The sequence below is a fragment of the Pundamilia nyererei genome, unplaced genomic scaffold (genome assembly GCF_000239375.1).
Source record: "Pundamilia nyererei isolate P.nyererei 1_Seehausen unplaced genomic scaffold, PunNye1.0 scaffold00045, whole genome shotgun sequence".
Classification (NCBI taxonomy): domain Eukaryota; kingdom Metazoa; phylum Chordata; class Actinopteri; order Cichliformes; family Cichlidae; genus Pundamilia; species Pundamilia nyererei.
This window is the reverse complement of record NW_005187446.1, coordinates 554,239-576,444: the sequence shown is the minus strand read 5'-3', so window position 1 is coordinate 576,444 and position 22,206 is coordinate 554,239. Positions and strand designations below refer to the sequence as shown.

Here is a 22,206-nt window from a genome sequence, read left to right as displayed (position 1 = left end):
TTTTTTTATTTTTTTTAGATTTGTCGGAAAGAAAAACACTGATTATGTAGAGGTCTCAAAAACTTGTATCAAATATGACATAGTAGGTGTTTAAGGGTTAAAAACAATAAAGTCTAGTCTAAGCTCAGAGGGTTCCTTATTAGTCCATTAGGACCAAATATTCGAATTACTATTTTAAACTTTAACAAACTAGTTACCTGTTCATAGTTAGGATTCACTGATGAACACTTCCTGTTTTTCACTGGTACACTCAACTATTGTTCATTACAGCCAATCACACGTCAACAACTCAAAGCATTCAGGCATGAAGATGCATTCAAGTCAACCTGCTGAACTTCAAATTGAGCGTCAGAATGGGGAACAAAGGCGATTCTGAATTTAGCATGGCTGGTGCCAAACGACCGGGTCTGAGCATTTTTGAAACTTTTCCCACACAACCATCTCTTGACTTTACAGGGAATAGTCCAAAAAATAGAAAATATTCTGTGTGTAGCCGTTCTCTCGGCAAAAACGCCTTATTGATGCCAAAGGTCAGAGGAGAACAGCCAGACTGCTTCAAGCTGATGCGAAGAAAAACAGTAGCTCAAATAACCACTTGTTGCAAGTCTCTCAATGCACAACATGCTGAAGCTTGAAGCAGATGGGCTACTGCAGTGGAAGACTACCCCGGCCTACAGTGTCGGCTAAGAAGAGGAAACTGTGGCTACAGCTCGCATAGATTCATCAGAACTGGACTTCCAGGATCGTAAACATGAAAGCATAGATTCAGTCTAACTTGTATCAGCAGTTCAGGCTGCTGCTGGCGGTGTAATGGTGCAGAGCATATTTTCTTGGCACTCTCTGGGCCCCGATGCACCAACTGAGCATCATTTAAAGACCACAGCTTTGTCCCTGATTATGTCCATCCCTGTATATGACCAGTGTACTCATCTTCTAATGGCTGCCTCCAGCAGGAAAACTCACTATATCACAAAATTCAAATCATCTTAATTGGTTTCTTAAGCATATCGGTGAAGTTGTATCAAGTACTCAAATGACCTCCACAGTTTCTAGATCTCAGTCCAGTAGAGCACGTCTGGAATGTGGTGGAATGATCTGATCATGGATGTGCCGCTGAGAAATCCGCAGGAACCGTATGATGCTGCCATGTCAGTTTGGATCAAAATCCCTGAGGAATGTTTGCAACACCTTGTTGAATCTGTGCCACGAAGAATTACAACAGCTCTGAAGACGAAGGTTGATGAAACCTTAATACTCACAAGGTCTACTTGTGAAGTGACCAGGGAGAGTATATACCTTAGATAACCACACTGGCCATTTAGGTATAATGTTCAGGAATAACAGCTTTAGTAATATCAGGGCAGTGGACGCATTGTTTTATCCCTCTTTAATTACTCTAGTACAACGAAAATGGAGATGAGAAAAATTAAAAGGCTTTGGGCTAGAAAGGGTTAATAGAGCTAACGTCTGTGTTTCAGTGTCTTCTGAGTTCAGTTGTAAAAGATGATTGCAATAATAATCAATTCTCTGAACTTGACATTGATTAATGTGATTTTAAAGTTGCCAGAAGAATTTTTTGAGCCTTTTGAAATAATCTGGATTTTTGCACTCGTTAGTGATGAAATTCAGTCTGAATGAGAGCCAAGTCACACTTAAAGAACAGAACTTACTGGAAAAAGCAACAATCCCTTGAATAATTTTGTAACTTGGAGACTCATCTTTTGCAGACCTTTTTTCTTCTTCTTTTTTTAAACGGCAACAGCCTCCATCTTGTAAGCAGCTACAAGAAATGTACATCAATATTATAGGCTGTCTTGAGTGACCTGCCCTCTGCAGGTCATGCACCGCTTCGCAGATGTGTTAAGGGCAGTTTTGTTGACTTGAGCATCCCAAACTTTTTTTTGCTATTGTTTGTGGATTTACTTGTGTGCTTTGGGTCACTTTCTGCAGTTTCAGGGCTGCCCTGAGGCAGCACTGAACCACAATGCTCCCTCCACCATGCATCACTAAGATTCAAGTCTGTAGTGCCTTTTCTGCTTCACACATGGCACAGGGGGCATTTTTTTCCCCCAAAAAAGCTGAAGTTTTGTCGACAGTACATCTTTCCTGAAATGTTGAGGACCACACGGAAGTTTCATAAAGGAAACTTGAACACAGATTTGAGGAAAATGTAAGGATTTCTGTAGATTCTGCTGTAAGTGGTGGCTTCTTCTTACCTTTCTTGTTCAATAGCAACAGTCCTTAATCTACAAAAGGACAAACATCTACATAGGCTGTTTTTCTGAGGCCCTCTAAAAGGTATGAGTGGAACAAAGGTAACAAACAACGAATCTTTGTTCAGAAGGGCAGACTTTGTCTTTGTGTGCCATTATTTATAGCACCTCTGTAACCCACACTTTCAATCTCCTTAATTATAATTCCTAACTCAAAGTCGCTTTTTGCAGACGTTCTGCAAAAGAGGCTCAGTTTTTCAGCTTGCACAGTAAATCATTTCTCACTGTGTTGTACTTTTCATGACTATATATATATCTCATGGTTTAGTCAAGCTGTGTTTGTCTAAAATAGTTATATAGATGACCACATTTTCCCACTAGTGAATGCAGAATCTCTGGTAATTCGAAAAGCTCCCAAACTTTTCCTTGCGACTGTACACACAGGACCAGACTTGGGAGTTTGTTATTGGTATTCCCTCCACTTTTCTTGCTAGATATGGGCCTCAAATGCCTAGCTAATCAGGTAGTCTGTCTGGAGATTGCTCGTGGATTCACAGCTAAGATCAGTTGATTCTCCCCAGTCCCCGACTTTGATCCTAATGTCTCATCCGCCTTCAGATCAAAATGTACATCCGACTTTCCCCTGCTGTTCCGCTGCGCTGTGCATACACCCGCACACAGTCAGGTGTGCTTTGAAAGCTAAGCAGGGCAGACACATTTTTGAGCTAAGTTAAGCCAGGGATTAAGGAGAAATTTACTGCCCATCTAGGTGTGTGTAAAGATATCTATTTTTGACTCTGCCTTCAGAGAGAAATGCCTGGTTTTCCTCAGAAAAGCATCAAAACCCCTTGCATCATCCCTGGCTCTCACTCCCTCATTTCACACAGGTGCTTTTGTAATCCACGCACACTCACAGACACTCGGAGAACACACTGTCTCTTCTCTCTATTTACGAGCATTTCATTTGTGAGTGTTTGTGTGTTCGTCGTTTGCACATGTGCTGTGTGCGTACACGCATGTGACTGTGTTGGGTGTGTACGCGTCCCCCCTCTCTTGTTGCGTGCCTAACTGGCTCTGACACATCTGTGGCTTTTCCAGGCGAATAAGGGCCGGTGCCAAACTGCCAAGAAATCAATGCAACAGACTCCACTCTCCTCCTCTTCCCTCATCTTCCTCCCTCTCGCTGCTCCCCGAGTCTGCCCCCCTCTTTCTCTCTGTCTCTGTCCGTCTCTGTCTTTGCTCTCGCCTTTCTTTTTTTTTTTTTTTCCTCCTCCTTTCTTGCTCCGAGCCCTTATTAAAAATGGAGCGAGTGTGTGCTGCATATTTAAAATGGTCATGGATGGATTTAAACGGCTGATGGTATTTAGTGTCTCCTCAGGGAGCTGCTATGAGCCCTTAAGCTGACTCCTCTGACTGGAGCCTGACTGACTGGTGAGCACACACTAAACCTCTAATAATGACTTGTGTACACACAGTCAGCCCTGCACACGCAACCACGCACACACCGGCAGGCTCGCACGTGCTCCCATTATAGCACACCCTTCCTAGTATTGAAAAGGACGCTGGTCACGTCTGTTCTGCATGGAGTAGGTGCATTTGCAGAGTGCATGCAGTAGTATGTGTGTGTGCAGGCTCAGCGGTCAATAACTCATTAGTTTGGCTTCTTTGATGTGGCCCTGTGTAAATGTTTTAACTGTATTTGAAGACACTCTTAAGAGTTTACAAGCATGTCTAAATGTGTGTGTGAAATCTGTGTGTGTGTGTCTTGACAGCCAGAGCTGATGTCACACTGAGCCTCTTCAGGTCGAGCAGCAAGTGTTTCTGTCATGTTGTCTTTCATGCTAGCTTGAATTTGGGCTCCAATCTGCTCCTAAGTGTCCTTCACTGAAACACTATTGATTACCCCCACGCGTGCTCAAACAGCGAACATAAATTCTGCTGATGTGAAACACACAAACACGCGGATCAACAGACACCCCCACAGAGAAGGGGGGGGGGGGGGAGCAGGAGCATCTTAACAGGCGACATTCTGCGATGGGGGAGTTTTACACGCGTATGAATATTCAGACAAAAGAGCATTTCCAGTAACTAACCTGTGCCTGCAACCATTCTGGATTTGGAACGATGAGCTCAGCATCATAGTCTTCTGTGTGTTCAGTGCGTGGCAGATGAGAATGATTTATTCATTACCGATGCTGCGAGGGTTTTTTTGTTTTTGTTTTTTATGTTTTTTAATAGTGGCTACTTGGTGTAATGTTGTTTGATGTATGTAGAGCCGTTTGTATCTTTCATCCATGACATGTGAGGGTTAAAGCGTGTCTGTAATGTAAATGTTTTGATCTCTGCTCATGCATTAGAGAGTGCATCAATTTAGATGTTGGCTGTTGGCACTTGTTTGTCTTTTTTTCCCCCCCCCTCATACAGAGCTTTGACACGTGTGCCTCCCAGCATGCTTGCCTACGTTTATTTGTATTTGCATGTTAAAAGATGCAGGGCAGTGAATTACAGCTGTGCTGCTGTGCGACTTACTATTGACTGAGCTCTAAACACTAGACACAGCGATGATGACCTTTGAGGATTCTCCCTGCAGTGGCAGAAATCAAAGGAGGTACACATTTCTGGTTTCCAGTCACAGTTTATTTTCACGGATTTACACAGAAGCTTAGACTTTCTTGGAAGTGCATGGATGCACCGAGTGAGCGTGTGTGCGCACGTAGGCTTTGTGCCAGAATATTTGTTGCGTCCTTTTTACCATGCATGAATCAGTAGCACTCTATGCCAAACAGCCAATCAACCACATTTAAACACTAATGAAACCATTCTTTATTGCCAAATTGAACTGTGAATGTTTTCTTCTCCACCTTCCATCTCTTCTGTGTTCTATTGTTTCTGTGTCCACTGGCTCCCAGTGGCAATGCATAACTGAATGGCAAAGTGGGGAAACGTCTTTCTTAATGAGCATTTGAATTCGGGTTCGTCGAGAGCGCTGTTTTTGTGTGTCTCGACACCTCGCATTGTTGTGGTTTCTCTCCAGGGGCGCTGGATGAAGAGGAAAGTGAATGAATGTGGAGAGCACGCAGAACCATTATGGCTCTGTGTGTCATTAATCAGGAGCTGATGAGAGGCCGTTTGAGGGAGAGATGGAGCCTATTACTGCTATGGCACTCTCAGGACTGTGCGCGAGGCTCTTTTAGCCTACCTATTTTGCGGTCAACAATACACCAGGTACAAACACTGTAAACAACACTCGAAAGGAAATCATTATTCCAGCCCAAAAGAAAAAAAAAATACAACAAATTCTGCAAAGGGATCATTACTTTTCTATGTTATCAAGCTGAAAAGAGGAGAACGTTTGGAACTTTTCTTGTTCCACGCATATTTTCTTTTTCCTCCTACACGTTCTCAGCAACTGCTTCTCCACCCTCCAGATTGAATCTTCTATTCTCTCAGAGCTCTGTGTTTTTTCCTATATGTTCTACACTCTCCTCCCTCCTTCTCCATCTCTGTCTCTTCTTCTCTGAGCATTGTTTCCTTTCTGGGAGTCTGTGTGAGGAACTTGGTAGGAGGGCGACATGAAGCGCACTCGCTTGTGAGTCAGCGAGAGTTGAGAGAATTGAACGAACTGACTCTTCCAATACTTTAGAGAGAGATGGAGGGAAAGGAGCAGTAGCCAAGTCCTCGACGTTACATTCCCCCTTGTTATATGTTCCACTTTTGCACAGCGGGCTGCTGAATGGATTGCAGTACACAGAGGCTATTACAGTGAAGCATCCTGGCTGCAGGGGAGAAATCTAAGAGGATAGTTTGAGGTTTTATGTGTGGCTGAGTGGGGTGGGTAATGAGGTGAGAGTCCCTTCTAGCCAGAGGTTAGCAGTGGTTACGAGGGCAGGTAAACATACCAGCTGCTTCTGACTGCCTGGCCTCAAGGCCACGGTGACACTGGTGGAGGAAGTGAGAGTGGGGTTTGGAGGGTGGAGAGCAGAAAAAGCAGGCCAGGAAGATGGATGGGAAGCCTAAAGGCATCGTGAGGCAAACTAGGTGGCTGGATATTCTCAGATTGCAACATTTACTGTAAGTTACAGTATATTCTCAGGCTTGATGGGTTCCCTTCCAGGCGTCTGTTTCTATCACAGCTGATGCTTATGTCCCCTTCTCTTTGTAATATATAATATTATGTAATGTAAGAGGTAGTTAATATCCTGGTTGCGTTCACATTCAGGAAACGCACATTTTTGTGTGTCACATTTAATAAAAATGCAGGAAACCTGCAGCTGTTTATTTAGATTGTCTCACTTTCAGGAATATTTGGACTTTTTTTTTTTTTTTTGGTCAAATATGTTTATTTGCTTCCTTGCTGCAAATTAAACATCAGGATCAAACAGATTTCAAGAATCTGTGCCAAGCCTGGAGCTGCAGGGACAGGATGTGATGTGATGTGCTTAGCTTAGCGTAGAAAGGGGAGAAATAACCTGAACAGTCCTCCTACTAGCAAAACCGGTAGGACTTATAACATGCTCAAGCTGTGCCAGTCGCTACAAATGTTAGTTTGTTTAGATTTTTCATGCAACGCTGAAGCATTTCTCGAAGTCTCATCATCGGGTATTGAACAGAAGTGTCGGTCAGTATGTGTAGGCGACTGTGTTTATTTGTTAACGAAGAATAAATATAAATTAGGCGCAGCCTTCCAGACTAATTTGCATCTGTTGTCCCCGGTTTTTAAATTAAAATTGGATGTCTTGTTTTAATGGTATTTGTTTTCTTAGTTATCTTTTTAAAGTGGGCATACAGGTGTGTGTACACCACCCCTTTATTGCTCAAAAGTGTTGTCACAGTGTTGCCACTGGACAAGGGTAAAGATTGGCCTCAGTTCACATAAACTCACCATTGTTGTGGTCTCATAGGCAGATATGTATGTGGATGTATATGAGTAGCTGCTTTCCCCTCTGCATCCGATGCTCCTGATCGCTCATTAAAGTGTCAGGTATCACTATGGTTTACTATCAAAAAAAAAAAGAAAAGCCCCTGACTGTTTCTAAAAGTACTTTTGTACCATTTTTCTTTTGTGTCACCTAGCGCTGTTCATAGTAATTAGTAAGTCTTCAGAGGTGTAATCAGATTCTTTTTTTAACCTTCAGACGGAGATGATTTCATGCTTCCTCCGGTCTTTATGCTAATCGCTACCCAGCTCTACAAGTAACACGCAGACATGACAGTGGTATTGATCTACTCGTCTTAACATCAGCCAGAAAGCAAAAACTGATTAAACCGTTCCTTTAAAGTGAATATCAGAAGGCCAGTTTAGTGATTGTGGTCACTTGTGTTCCTTTTTGTTGTATAAATGTATCTTTTTTTCCTCTTCTGAAGTGATGCAGAATGTAAATGCTGAGATGTAATCTGAGTTACAGCAGATATCATGATATCATTATAATTGCGCTGCAAAACTTCTAATGAAAGTGCAAGCGCTAAAACTAATGGTATGTTAAATATCCAACATGTAGAATTTTAATAGGGCCACTTTGTTTTTGAGACAGCAGTGTAATGTATCATAATTGCTTTAATGTGTTGGATTTTTGAGAGTGCTAAAATCTACAAAATTATGTGCTCCAATCGACGTAATGGCAAACTGACCTGTGCTTTTAGAGCACTTGTTACTCTTCTGTTAAGTATCTGCTTGCTGTTTCCAGCTCTACCTTTTACCTCCCACCTTTTCTGTGTGTATATGTGTATGAGCGAGAGAGAGAGAGAGAGCGCGTGTGTGTGTGCGGGAGAAACGGTGTGTTTGTAGTACAACATATCATTCATGTTCTGAGTGGACAGCAACATTTGGCTAATGCAGCCCTGCTTTCTCTGCTGGCTGGAGTCGACCACCTCGGTGCCAGCGCAAAGTGGACTGTAAATATTGACGGGGAGATGGCAAGAGTAGAGCGGCGACCTTGTCAGGAAGAGAAGCAAGGAAGGAGAGGCAGAGGGAATGATTGAGGCGCGGGAAGAAAGCGAGCGGGGTGGAGAGAGAGGGAGCGACAGAAAGAAGAGATGGAGATGCCTTCTCCCAAGGCAACCGAGTGTGCTTTGATGCACTGTGGCAGGGAACACACTGTGTCCCCAGAGAGGGAGAGCATCTCTCTCTCACTCACACACACACACACACACACACACACACACACACACACACCATGCAGAGTTATCACATTAACCACGACACAGCTTTTTAAAATGTCAAAATGCACAGGCACACTTAGAAGACGCTTACACATACACACAAACACAATGTGTACACTTAATGTACGTCAGTGACGTGAATTTAATCCTCAGACAGTCTAAATGCGCAAGTTTGAGCTCTGGGAATCACGGGAGATTAGAAATGACCAGCATTACTGATTTGCCCAATCCAAAAACCCCTGGCAACAGCATCGCAGACGTGCACGCACACACACATAGACACACACACACATAAAATTCAGTCAGCGTTTCCTTCAGTCAAATCAGTAAAGTCTGTCCTCCCTGAGCCATTCGGCTGGTTGTGTTGTCCGAACAAGCACAATCAATTTGATGTGATTTGTTTTGTGTTGAAATGAGTTGTAATGGCATCATGAGTGCAGTGAATAGCAAATGACAGTGATGGTGATTGTGGTGGTGGGTGTAGTAGGTCTTCAACTGCTGGAAAATTCATGTCAGAGGTAGCTGCAACACTCAACACTGTAGCACTTGCATTGATTGTGAATAATTTAAGTGCGTGTGTGCAGGTCTAAGTGGGTGTGCGCGCTTGTGTGTGTGTTCAGGCCTGCAGCTCATGCATGTGCCCTTTTAGCATAGCCACTAGCTGTACTTTATTCTCCACCTTTGTTGTTTCACCTCTTTGCCTCATTCTGCTCCTGCCCCTCCTCCTCCTCTTCTTGTCTTCATCTCCCTCAATTCTGCAGTTATCTGTGCACCTGATCGTTAGGTTACTGTATTACCAAGTGTATACACAGATCAGGCTGAATGAACGCCCGGTAGATGGATAGGGCGTGTGTTTTACCAAGTTACCCCAGAATCTAAAGGGTAGGATTTCACTTTTCTCTTAGTGAGCAATGAGATTACATGCACTGTTCTTTATCTTAATCTCTTTCAGAGGCCATCCATTCATTCCATCCTAATCTCATCTCCAGGCTCTCTGCTCTGACCGTGGTAGCCTTGTGTTTTTCTGTGCCTGCTGGGACTATAGCCCTGTGTCTCATCTGAGTTCAAAAGGGTCGAATTTCAGCCGATACCCGTTTGTCTCATTACGCTGAAACTTTGCATTAAGGGCAAGCTTTTTCCTGAAACGTAAGTTTCCACTGACATCTTAAAAACAACAAAGGCGAACTTGCAGAAAAGAGAATTCTAAATCAAATGTTTTCTCCTTCAAAGGCATTAATGGTGGCGCGGTGATCAAACGCTGAGAATTTATATAATTAAATAGACCTTTTTCACTTTGCTAAAAAAGCATGCTGCTGTTTGACTTGAAATATTGGAGAGGGTAAAAGCGGGGGGAAGATGATGCACAGTAAAAATTCACAAGCGGGACAATCCCGCAGCATTACTGCCACATGGCCAAGGCTACGTCAAGCTGAGCCAACAGGCAGCCTCGGGCTTTGGATATTTTGGTCAACTGTCTCTTTTTTGTTTCTTGTTTTCTTTTTAAAGGCAAGCCAACCCATTAGGAATGAATCTGATCATTAGCTACACTAGGATTGTTTTTCTAGTGACAAATCTGTTAAGCCAAAACCAACTGTATTTTTATCTAAATCTTTTCTTCAGTGGATATGAAGGATTTCAAGGTTGGTTAGCAGGCACTCAGTGAAGTAAAACTTGTGTAGGTGTGTGTTTGGTGTGCCTGTGTTGCACCGATTCTCTGAACAGGTCAGGGAGGGTAATAAAAACAGGCTTATCTCTACTCGTTAGGCACAGGAGATAAGAGATGCAGAGGGAGACGCTGCAGATTTGTGCTGTCGTAATACAGGGCCAGACGAGCGAATCCCAAATTGCGCCGCCAATGGAGCAGGATGACAGGAAAGGGGGGATGATGGGAGTGAAGGATGGATGGAAGGAGAGGAGGCACAGATAAATGCAACAAAAGCCCAGCCTGTGTGGGGAAGTGGAGGATAGGCCAGCATGTTAACCTTAATCCCTTCAGGGAGAGGCGTAAACACACAGGAAGAGAACAAGGGATTGAGTGGAAAAGAGAGGGATGTGAGATCTTTGTCTTCCTGCTCTCCCCTTTATCCCCTCTGTGTGTGATCAGCCAGTTGCAGGCAGCAGTCGGGAAATCCCTCTGTACTTATCTGAAGCCAGCCTCTTAATCACAGCCCTCATCTCACTTGGCTCTTCCTGCTCCCTCTTTCTCTTTTCCTTTTTATTCCCCTCTCCTCACCTTCTCACTGTCATTCTCCCATACTCCACTTTTTGGACTCCGCCATCTCTCCTTGACTCATCTCTCACTGAATCCTCTTTTGCTGACGACTCGCTCCACATTTCAGCTTTCCAGACAGTGACTCACTTGGACTAAGTTTTTAAGGAGAGCTCATCTGCCTCCCGAATTTTTTGTCGCACACACTCCAAAGCATTTTAAAACGGAAATGAGAAAAGAACAAAGGTGGAGCTGGAAAAAAAAATCAAATCTAGCCACTAGCTGCAGAGCTGCAGCTGGGACTCATCCATGCATCCTAAAGCTCAAGAGATTCTGGTGGTATTTTCAACTTGCTGAAGTAGGTCTGCAGTAATTTCAGGCAGCTCCAGCGAACCATCCAGCCACATCTCCTCTTCCGTCACTCCTACTCCTCCCCCTCCTCCCGTGTGCCCAGTGGGAGAGTGGTGGTCTATGGTTGAGTGGCTGGCCAGGCAGGCATCTGTGAGCAATGGAGGGCTCACATATAGGAAAGGGATAGATGTCTATACGACTGGATGGTCCCTGAATTGATCCGCTCACAGGAATGGAGCTGACCTTTAACTGAGTTTGCATCTCGCTCAACAAAACAAACAACAAAAAAACACCACATGGGTTGTTGGATGAGCTCTTCTCTACCTCGGGGCTCCTCTCCACTCAAATTAATTTGATCATATTTTGTGCGCGCTGGGTTTTTGTGTCTAATTTTATTTTAAAATATGTATGTTGATGTGTTTCTGTGTACGTGTGTGATGTTTGTTTGGAAAGAAAAGCGAGGGGGGCCAAAGGGCAAATGGCAGACCAGCGTCTCAGTGTAAATACATCATCCTGAGTGACAAGAATGCAACACAGGATGTCAACTGTTTCTTAAAACAATGCCTTGTGTCGGTACAGTTTTGTGTGCATGGGCGTGCGCCCTATTTGTGTGGGTAATAGCTTGTCTGGTTGGATGTCCTTGGCGAAGAACTGCACAGATTTAAACAGGGCCAGCAGAAGTACGGTGTATATGTGCACACACACACTCTCTCTGGCGTTCTCGCTGTCTCTGTCTGCAATATTTCATTAGCGCAAGACATGGATGGTGTCCAGGGCCAACACAGAGGGCACGCTCTCAAGTCAACTCATTCACACACAAACACTGCACCTCAATCCTTACAATTGGCCTTTTCCTGCAGCTTTTTCGCCTCCATCTAAGGTTATCTGAAAGGAAGGAACAGGCTCCTACCTGAAACCTGCTGAGTAAAAATGGCATTGGTGGGATAATGACGCCTGTGAGATAACGCAAGGCAAAGCAGAAAGAGGCGGTTCTATAGAGGTTTGAAGGAGCGGAGGAAAAAAATATCCCAGCAACCAAAAATGTGGAGGGAGGTGTGACAAAGAAAACCAGATACGGCAGTGGAATGAGGAAGGACTAACACAAAATACTGGGAAGACGAGGCAGGTTTCAGGTTTTAAATGATTCGATGAGAGTCTGTGCTTTGGTGTTACAGAGACACAGCACCACCATGTGGCAGTCTGAATGCACTGCGTCGAGGTGATTTTTATGCAATTAGCTGAGATGTTTCCTGCAAAGATGTCAGCTGCAGCAGCTGAACCCCGGTAAGACCTGAATGCCTGCCAGTATGCCACATCCAGTCCCCATCTGTGTTGTCTGAGATTTCATCAAGGCTCCCTCGTCTTTTTATTGTTCTGCGCAAATCATTTCTCCTTTCCCATTAAATGAGAAATATTCCCACTGACTTTGAAAGTGTCACAGTACAATGTTCCCTTTCTCCTTTGTTCAGCCCTCATAAAATGAAAAAAAAATTGAAGTAATTATTTAGCATTGTTAATTTTACTGGTATAAAATCTGTTATATGGCTGAGCTAAAGCAAAAGTATGTTTTACAAGCTTAGGACACTTTTAAGATTCCGAGTATTGCATGAATAATTAGGTTTAATTTCCCGCAGCCTGTCCTAAATTGTCTCTCCAGCATAGTAGCTCATTGTTCTTTTCTCTGTATTACAGAAGAACCCTTTTTTTGTGTGTGTGTGTGAATTTGAGTAATAAATACAAAAATTGAAATATTTCTTTTCAGTGCATTTTAAGGTACAGGGATGAATAGACTTCTTAATGCTTGTAGGGAATGAAACACGTTTCCCTCTTCATGTGTGAGCACCGTGGAAGTTTGTCCCCTCCAGAAGGAGAACAACTACTTTAGATGCATTGAGGCCACCACATGTTGGTTTTGCTCCCAAGATGTGAGGAGTAGGAGTCTTTGCTCCAGAAGTAATTACAAACAATAGAAAACTTTGTACCCAGCAGAATAAATCCAAACAACATAATTAACTGATTGTATTTATTATTTCGTTAGAACCCGTTTGTTTCATCTTTAAAGGGCTTGCTGCACTTGCTGTGCTTTGGATACTGCAGGTCCAGCGCTCATATTTAATTTGACACTGTAAACTATGCTATCCGTTTAAAAGAGAAAGACGCGCCAAAAGCAGGACTGCAAACTGTGTCGATGGCGCGCTGATTTATTTCTTTTAATAAATGACAGCCTATTAAATGTTCACCACAATTAAAGAGTATTAAGAGGGAGGAAACCCAAAGAACGTGTGGGGTCAGTGATTTTTCAGATGATAAGCTCAGCTGTGTAATGAATAACAGGACGAGACATGATTATCAGGTCACATTTGTACGCGTGAAAGAATGAGGAATTATTTGACGAGGTATTCAAAGTAGACTATTGTTAGAAGTGAATCGTAATTAGAGGGCTAACAACGTTCAATCATGACCCTTCCAATTATTAAGACTAGAGTTTGTTCTCATCAAATGAGCTTCAGATCCTCTTTGCCCTTTACCACCTCCTCATTAGCATAATCCCCTGGGAATGCGAGGGATAATGAGCTGGGCTGCACCTTCAGTAAACACGCGCTGCGTGTGCGCACCTCGTGGTTCATGCTCAGCGTGGTCATGGTTCATTAGAGGAACCTCTGCACGACTCCGCTGGTTCGACTTAATCAGCCATGTGACTCGACACTCTAATCAAGACCCCGTCTGTACTTTACAGTGTTACATCTAGACACAGACACACACGCATCTCTAAACTCTTCTTCACTGATTAGTCTCTCAGTCTCTCTTTTTTTTTTAATTATAAAGCCACTCTTAGTGATCGGGTTGACAATGTGAAATAACTTCATTTATCTTACTTACAGCCTTGTAGTACACGAGTTCTAATTAATGGTAATGTTGTTAAGTCAGTTGTTCCCAAACTGAGAGGTGGGACTCGTTGAAAACAAATAGGAGGAGAAATATTAGAGTGGGGGGAGCGCACAGATCGTTGCACAAAAATATTTCTGGCCTTTTTTTTAAAAAAAAGTTTATTTATTTGTCAGGGACCATGCACAAAAACATTAATCTCAGAGGAGAAGGGATGCATTGTGCCGGATTTAGCTACCAGCTAATTTCCATCTGCAAGTCTCCAAGTCTCCAGGCAGGTAGACACGATGCTAAATCTGAAATACAAATCATATCCAAGGTACTAGATACAAATAGCGTGATATGATGAAGCATCCGCACGCAGCTCAACAACCCCCTGGCCCTACTCCCATCCCACAAACACACATCATACAACACTCACACATATATCCAACACCCAGACTAACCCATCAGTGTACATGCATATTATAACAATCAAGCTGCTATAGAGGTTTTAAAAACGCTTCATCTAATCAATGTTGAGTCTTTGACGCTTGTTTTCAGCCTTGAATAAATTACAGGGTCACTGACTTTACTATTCCCGCCGCTCTTAGCTGCTTCGTAGCCAATGCCTTCTTCTCACATCTATTTATTGGCTCTGAGCAGCTGCCAGACAGCAAGTGAGAACACCAGGAGGTTACCATCCCAGAAACAGAACAACACAAGTATAATGACAATTGTTGTTTTTTCTTTTTTAGTTTGAACGACTTGTTCTCTTTCATTTTAATCTAAAACACCCCTTAACCTCCATTTTTCCATATTTGTATGCATGCTCCTGCAGTAGGCAGCTTCTAGTCTAGAAGCTTAAATAATAGTTTTATGGTGGCTGAGGTTTGGGTAGGTTTAGATCTTTCTCCTTTGCTCCTATCATGATTTCTATGGCTGCTCATGTGCTTTGTTACTTTAGCATAAACGCATGTTGTGCTGAGACAATTGTTTTGATATTTCACAACATTTTGAAAATTGAAAGTTAACTGTGGGTCATAATTTTTTTTGTTGTTGTTGTTGTAGTAATAGCAATCTCAAAATAAAATATGAGAGCCACAGGTTTTGATTGGTTGATTTGTTTGTTTGTTTGTTTGTTTTCTATGAGAGTGTAGCCATAGCACCCTCCAAAAGTATGACAAGAGCAAGACCAATTAATCTGTCCATCAAGTCTACGACCCACAGACACTGATTATGCCTTTCAAGGGGATCTTTCAGTAGTGCAGTAGTTGTCTGTTTTGCAGTATTTCTCCCTTTATTCTTCCCTTCAGGGGGTGAAATATGTATTCGGTTGGTTTTAAGATCTGGTGATTGACTTGTCTTGTCTTAAACCTTTAATTTGTTAACCCTAATGAAGTTTTGAGTTGAGGCGGCAGCATGTTTTGGATCACTGTCTTGCTGCAAAATAAAGTTTCTCCTGATTCATTTGGATGCATTTCTCTGTAAACTGACAGACAAAATGACAAATGTAAACTTTTACATTTATTCTGCTGCTACCATCATCAATACAAATGATTGAGCCTCTTCCGGAGGCTGTTGCATTTAATGGTGGTGGAAAAAGATCCCAGATGGAGACTCGTGGGTATGCAGGGATTTTATGAAACCAACTCTTTATTGAAGGCAATCTGAATCAACAGGAAACACTGGAAACTAAGGAAACTACAGAAATCATAATGCTAGGCTACAGGGAACTATTGGAAACCAAGGACCACAGAAAAAAAGGTAAAAGAAACAGGTGACGAGACAAAAGGCTACAGAGAGGAATAGGTTATAAACACACACGAGGTAAATTAACCATCACATCACATACAGCGGAAATTTACTGGGGAAAATACAACTACAAGGCTACCAAAATAAAATGGGGAAATAAGTAAATAGGGACTATATATAAATATACGGGTCGCAGTGAGGAAGCAGAGAGGAACATAAACTCGGTATTAACTGTAAGAACAGCACAAAGTACGATTAAAATAATCTAGGAACATTAACCACTTCTAAACGGAAAACAAATAAAGAAATGGTAAAGCTCAACATGGTGGGTGAACGGCCATAATCGAAGCGAGCCCAAGCCATGGTTCAACTTCCACCATGCTTCTCAGATGAGCTTGTATGTATGAGCAGATCCCTTTGACCTTTCCATCGCTTTGGTAGAGGTTAATCTCCGTCTCATCGGTCCATAGAAGCTTTGTTGCAGAATTATTGTAACTCATCTCTGTACCTTCTTTACAAATTCCAGTTTCCACTTTCTTTAATCTTGATGAGTGTTTTGCACTGCTGTTCTCAGAATCTCCTTCACACAGCAGATTGTGATATTTCCATCCCTGCTCGCTGCAGGTCGTTAACAATGTTATGGACTGAGTGGAGTGTTTTTCTGCCATTACTTGTTGTTTTTCCTTGAATTACTGGTTTTCTCAGCTCCAGAATGATCAACTTGACTGGCTTTACTATTCCAATACTTTTTTGTGAGGTGGTGGGGTGTATTTGTGTGTGTGTGTGTTTGTGCTATGTTAAGCTATCAAGTTGCTTTCATTGACTTAATAGTCATTCAAAAATCATGGAGTGCTAATCTAACACAAAGCCAGAGATTTACTCCTCGTTTTTCTCTTGTAAAATTCTTTACCTGTCTTGTTCTGTTTACAAGCTATTTAAAGGGGCAGTGAGCCCAAATATCAAACCCATCTATATTATTTTGGACAGTCTGGAAAATATCAGCGATAAAAATGTCTGCCTTCTCTTAAATATAATGGAAATAAATAGCACTCACCTTGCAGTACTCAAATTTGGAAAAACTCAGCTGCCGTGTCTCTCTATACAACTCATGACCTGCAGTTTCACGCAGGAACTATTTTTATTGTATCAAACCCCCTTAACCTCATCACTGTGCAGGATAAAGCACTCATCTAGTCATTAGGAGAGGTTCGTGTTCAACACAGCGTGACAAGATGTAAACACTGATGCTGTCTGCCCCCCTTCAACTGGGCTATAATGCTAGTTAGCTGCACACTTCTTTTGATTACTGGATGTAGACTAGAGGTAGAAAATAGTTTGTGCATAAAAAAGACCACAAAAAGATTCTTTAAGTAAATGCTGCTGATTTCTGGAAAGAGACACTGCTGCTGAATTTCACTAGGAGCAATTTGTGGACCCCATAACAAGGTGGTTTTATTTTATTTTATTTCTTTAAGAATAGAAATGTTTTTGGGGGTTTTTTGCACACACAAGTGGGCAATTAGCAAAAACAAAAAGATGCTAGATGGATAAATAGGAATATAGTCTACTGGGAAAATGTGCAAATTTGATTTGGGGGTGATCAATCTCTGGTGCAACTGTTAGAAGGCGGCATTATTGAGAGAAAGAGGGCGTTCATGCCATCTGTAGTCTGGTCTAATCGTATTTGACATATTAATAATATTTTTCCAGAGACCCGTCTTCCAGAGAGGGGGCCTACTACAGGGATCATCATTGGAGCCATCATAGGGGTCATTATACTCATAGCCATCATTGGAACTGTCATTGCCCTCTACCGCAAACGCAAAGCCAAAGTACTTGGAGAGTAAGTATCTCTGTGAGTGACTGAGTTTCACTTCAGTTCACTGTTGCTGATTTCAATGAGTGTTTGCTCTCTTTTTTTTGTTGTTATTTGCAAATGATTCCATTAGATGAAATGCCATGCAGCGTGTCTCATGCTTTTGTGAGTCATTAAATGTGTGAATTGTGTGTTTTTGTGCAGTCGTCCACCAAAGTACAAGCCCCCTCCCCCAAATAAGACATTTAATTCCACCAACTCTGCTAACATGGTGAGTCGCTAATTGAAAAGTCCTTGGAAGGACAAAAGTATCACTATCCTGACATCTGTCAGGTCACTTGGCACATATCACAACTAACAGTTTTGTTCTCGTGCTGTATAATGATTGTTTAATTGTGTGTCGACAGCTGCTGAACTCAAGCAATGCCCCAGTGGTCCAAAACGACTTCCACTCCACCCAGAGTCAAGAACCAGTCACGGTAAGGCTGCATGCTGAGTACATATGTGAAAATGACACTTAAATGCATATTTTTCGAGATCCTATCAAAACAGAATCTCCTCAGAGTACTCTCTTTTTTCAGCATCTGTTTTTGTTTTGGTAAAAAAAACAAACCAAAACAAATGTTCAGGACCATTTTAGATAATTGGCCACATAAATCCCAGTTTGATCTCAGGAGCAGTAAAAGGAATGCATACATTCTTTAACACGGATGCAGTAAAACCACTGCATTTGAAAAGCAGATGATAAACAGCCTGAGATGTCCCAAGAAAAATATGTTCAATGTATTTAGTGTACTCAGTCATTGCATGCACATTGTACTTTACAACAATCAAACAGCAATTGTATTTTTTATTTGTAAAACTTATTGCAATTATTGCACTTTCAAATAAATAGTGTAAGGTACAATCCCCTTAGTGATGTTATTGTGCAGATTAACTGCATTATTATAGCTAAGTGGTTAAAATCATCAACAGATAACAAAAATGATATAAATATTAATAAATCAATAATGATATTTTAAAATGATCATTTTTATAATTCTGAAAAATGTTTTTTCACAAAATTAGTATGTTTATTTTCAATATTTCCAATATATTTTGGTTATTTTCCCCTTTGTAAAACAGTTATCTGGCACAAGATTAGATTTAGATTCTTGTGCAGCTCCGATAATTAATCTGTAATAGTTCACAGGGCTGCACATGAGCAGCCTGTTTAATTCACTGATTTTATTTCTGTTTAAATATTCTGACTTCCTGGGCTCCCCACCCCACCCCTCCTACCCCTGCTTTGTTTTTGCTTCCTCCTGTGCCACCCTAAAATCCTGTATATGCCTCTGATACTTGTGATAAGCTTTTGGTCCCCAGTTATTATTAACTAGAAGACTAAAGGTGAAACACTTGCTATGCTGGTTTTGATCAATGCCATAAAAACCTGTTATTTTTTATCGTTGCTGGTGATAGTCTGGTTTTCTGAAAAGTATTTATTATCTGAAAGAACTGAAAGAAATCTCATTGATGATGCTATCTGAGTCTAACTTAATGTTTCATCTTTTTTAGAAGGTGATGATAGAAACCACCTCCTATTTCACTAATACAAATACATACTCGGTAAACTCTCGTAATTCGTAGTTGTATGATATGCTTATCTTTCCTTATTGTTGGCAGGACCTGGATGCCTACCAAGATGAGGATGACGATTATGACAACGGTGGTTTAAACAACAGAATGCATTACGTGTCTGGTGCCCCCTCTGGCTGGGATGATCCAGGGAATAATGAGGTCCTTCCTCCTTATCTGCACGTAGACGTTGACCGCCAGGACTACCACCCCGTCCCCAACATCAGCCGTGGTGAAAGCTTCGTGTCGTCTGGCATGTTTGTGTGAGGGCTGTCAAAAGCCACAGAAAGTTGCTAATGTGTGTAAATATGAGCGTATGGGAATGATTGAATGAATGAATTCATATTTCTGTAGGTACGTGGGAATGTGAACATTTGATGCTTTAATTGTGAATTTTCAGGTTACAGGTAGTCTTTATTGTGACGCAATCACATCCAGCCTTGTGTTGCTGGTTGCAAACGTCCATCAACTTGAGCCAGCAAGACACAAACTGTCGCCAGTGCACACAGCTGTAGAGCACAGCTGCAGGAATGTAATGAGATTTTTATTCTTAAACTGTACATAAACCAAACGCTGTTGTTGTTTTTTCATATTCAGCTCATGAACACTGTTGAAAGGAGCAGATGTTGATACTGAATCTGTTTGCATTGCTGTCATACATATTTTACTGAGGCGGCATGGTTAAAAGAAGCACAGTATGTGGGTTTTTACGCGATACCTCTGTTTAGTCTTATGTCTCACGTTGTTGGTTTCAGTCTCAATAAAACAGGCGCCCCGCGGAGAAGCAATTAGCAGCAGTTAATCAGGTGGTGCTTAGAAGACACCAGCAGACCGTGACGACATTAGGTTTTAAACTGCAGTCAGTGGGGGTTTACTGCTGCTGCAGCACTTTGTTTTGATTTAAATATTTTCTTTTTACCGACTTTTTTCTTTCTTATTTTTTGTGCATCTGGATTTTGCCTTTCTTTTGCAAATGTAATGTCATTCATCTCTTTTGGAATCAAACTGAGAGTGATCCTTTCTTTTCTTTCTTTTTTTTTTTTTAAAGTGGATCTATCCCTCAATATTTAAACCATAGCTTTTCTCAGCACTGGCAGTGCAATATGAGGGATATTTCTTACTAAAAAATGAAGAAGCAAAAATGCATTTTGTACCTATTTTTATTAGTCGTAGCATCATAATATAAACTAGCATGCTGAATTTGGTTGAGGGCAAATCTGGATTATGTCTATGAAGTCTACATTGTTTATCTCTCTAGTGGAGGATTAAATAATGAAGTTGAAACAGAGGTTTGCAAAGAGCCTGTTTGTATTCTCATATCGCCGTCCATTATCAGGCTCAAGGGTTAAAAAGGTCAATTGTGCTTAGTCAGAATATGTCTCTTTGTGTTGGTGCCAACCAGGGGTTTATTTTATTTAATCGACTTTTGTTAAAATTGAAGTACTTTCTGAAATAAAGTTGGCTTAAATCTGTTTTACTCCTTTTTGCATTGTATTATCTCAGTCATTCTGACTGTTTTTCCATTTAATAAAGTAAACGGTAAACTCTGATCTTATTAAAAAACATAAATTTGACTTTGTGGTGTTGGTCTTCATTGCAAACAATTCATTCTATTGCCCTCAGTTGTTATTCCTCCATTTCACCAGATGGGAGCAGTGTGGACTGAAAATCCCAAAAAAAAAAAAGTGTTTAGCACAGCAGAGGGAGTCTTGATTCCCACCTACTAATGTGTAATCCAAATAATACAGATATTGTACTGGGGAGTGCTTCAGCTTTGATTGAATACTGTCACTTTGTAGCATTTACGAGTGAATGATGGGTGGAGTGTGGGGCAAACTGAAGCTGCAATACCAGCAGATTTCCATTTAAGGACTGCAGCAAGCTCTAGCTCACCTGATACGGTGTTAGGCACACTCTGTGCTTTCCCCCCCTCTTGTCTGACTCATCTCTTTCTATCTCCAGCTGTATTCCCTCCAATCCTGTATTTAAACTCTACGTGCACTGTTACCTAAGAGCATCGTTTTTGGATCCGCATGGTTCACTTGCAGCACTGTGACTACACCAAAAGGGGCCAAATATGTGTTCCAACTGACTATAAGGATTACATGCATCACTTTCGTGCACCACTGACTCATATGTATAAACTACTTGTGTCTTGCAGCTTATCTGTATTAATTGGCACGGTGTGCAGCAGTGTCCTGACTGAGCGGGTCTGCTGCAGATTAGCATGAGGTGCTGCAGATGAAGGTGAGGCCTGACTAGCAGCTCACCATGACTCTGCAATCTGTTCCCTGCCTGAAATTCTGATCACACAGGTACATGGTGATTCTAGGAAGTACTCGGTGTGTAATGGGATTACTCCCGACATAATATATTCTTTTTCAGAGGGCCATTCAAAACTTAACGTCAAGGTCAGCTCACTCTGCAGAAGCAGTGAAAGCTCAAGTGGTACCTGGGATTTTATTGTGTGCTAGCAGGGTTCTCATAACTAGACTTCGTGAACTGGCATTTAGGTAATGAGTGAAGAAGGCAGAGAATAAACCTTCCATGCCTTCAGTGCTGCTAAGCTGGTTAAAAATAGAGGCAGAAGAGAGGGATTGAGAGAATCGGGGTGGACAGAGAAGATGGGGGGGGGGGGGAGGAGACTACTAATTTGACTCCCAGTAAAGTAGGTAAGCAGGGAATTACCGGGTGACCTTGGCTGCGAAGTAAAGCAAATGTGTGGCAAGATGTTAAAGGCTCAGAAAGAAACTCACTTCATGCAGCTACAGTGATCCTGAGTGCTCTTTGCAAGCCACCAGCTGCCTCATCCGATGGACAAACACTGCCTGGGCTCATCATGTGCATGACAATGATGAGCATGTTTGGTTGCATGCTGATAGCTTGGTTGGTGAGTAAAGACACATTTATAAGTACAGGCCTGACAGGGATTACTCACAGAACATCTTGAAGGATCTTGAGTATCTATTTTAGGAGTGCAGATTAAAGCTAGCAGTAGCATTTAAGCAGCAGACTGAAAGGAAAAGATCATAAAAGAGGAAAGAGATTTGATTTAGTCCTGCTACTTAGAACTGAACCTTAAAGCAGCTACAGGAGAATGAAATGAAACGAGCTCCCCATCTCCATGTGCACAGGATCTGTGCTCATATGTTATCAACAGTAAAAACTAAAGGCCATGTGAGCAAGTTTTTCAAGTACATTATACCTGAAAAGTCCTGTCT

At 41.8% G+C, this 22,206-nt stretch overlaps 1 protein-coding gene across 1 annotated transcript in view; it reads left to right on the top strand.

Annotated features, from left to right (window-relative positions):
• The window catches only part of LOC102206464 (nectin-2), an 85,203-nt gene extending 64,644 nt beyond the window's left edge, over positions 1 to 20,559 (top strand). The window contains exons 7-10 of the mRNA XM_005731845.2: positions 17,263 to 17,395; positions 17,573 to 17,639; positions 17,776 to 17,847; positions 19,034 to 20,559. Coding sequence (XP_005731902.1) covers positions 17,263 to 17,395; positions 17,573 to 17,639; positions 17,776 to 17,847; positions 19,034 to 19,252 — 491 coding nt within the window. The 3' untranslated portion in view covers positions 19,253 to 20,559. The remainder of the gene's footprint in view (positions 1 to 17,262; positions 17,396 to 17,572; positions 17,640 to 17,775; positions 17,848 to 19,033) is intronic.
• The last annotated feature ends 1,647 nt before the right edge of the window (positions 20,560 to 22,206 follow it).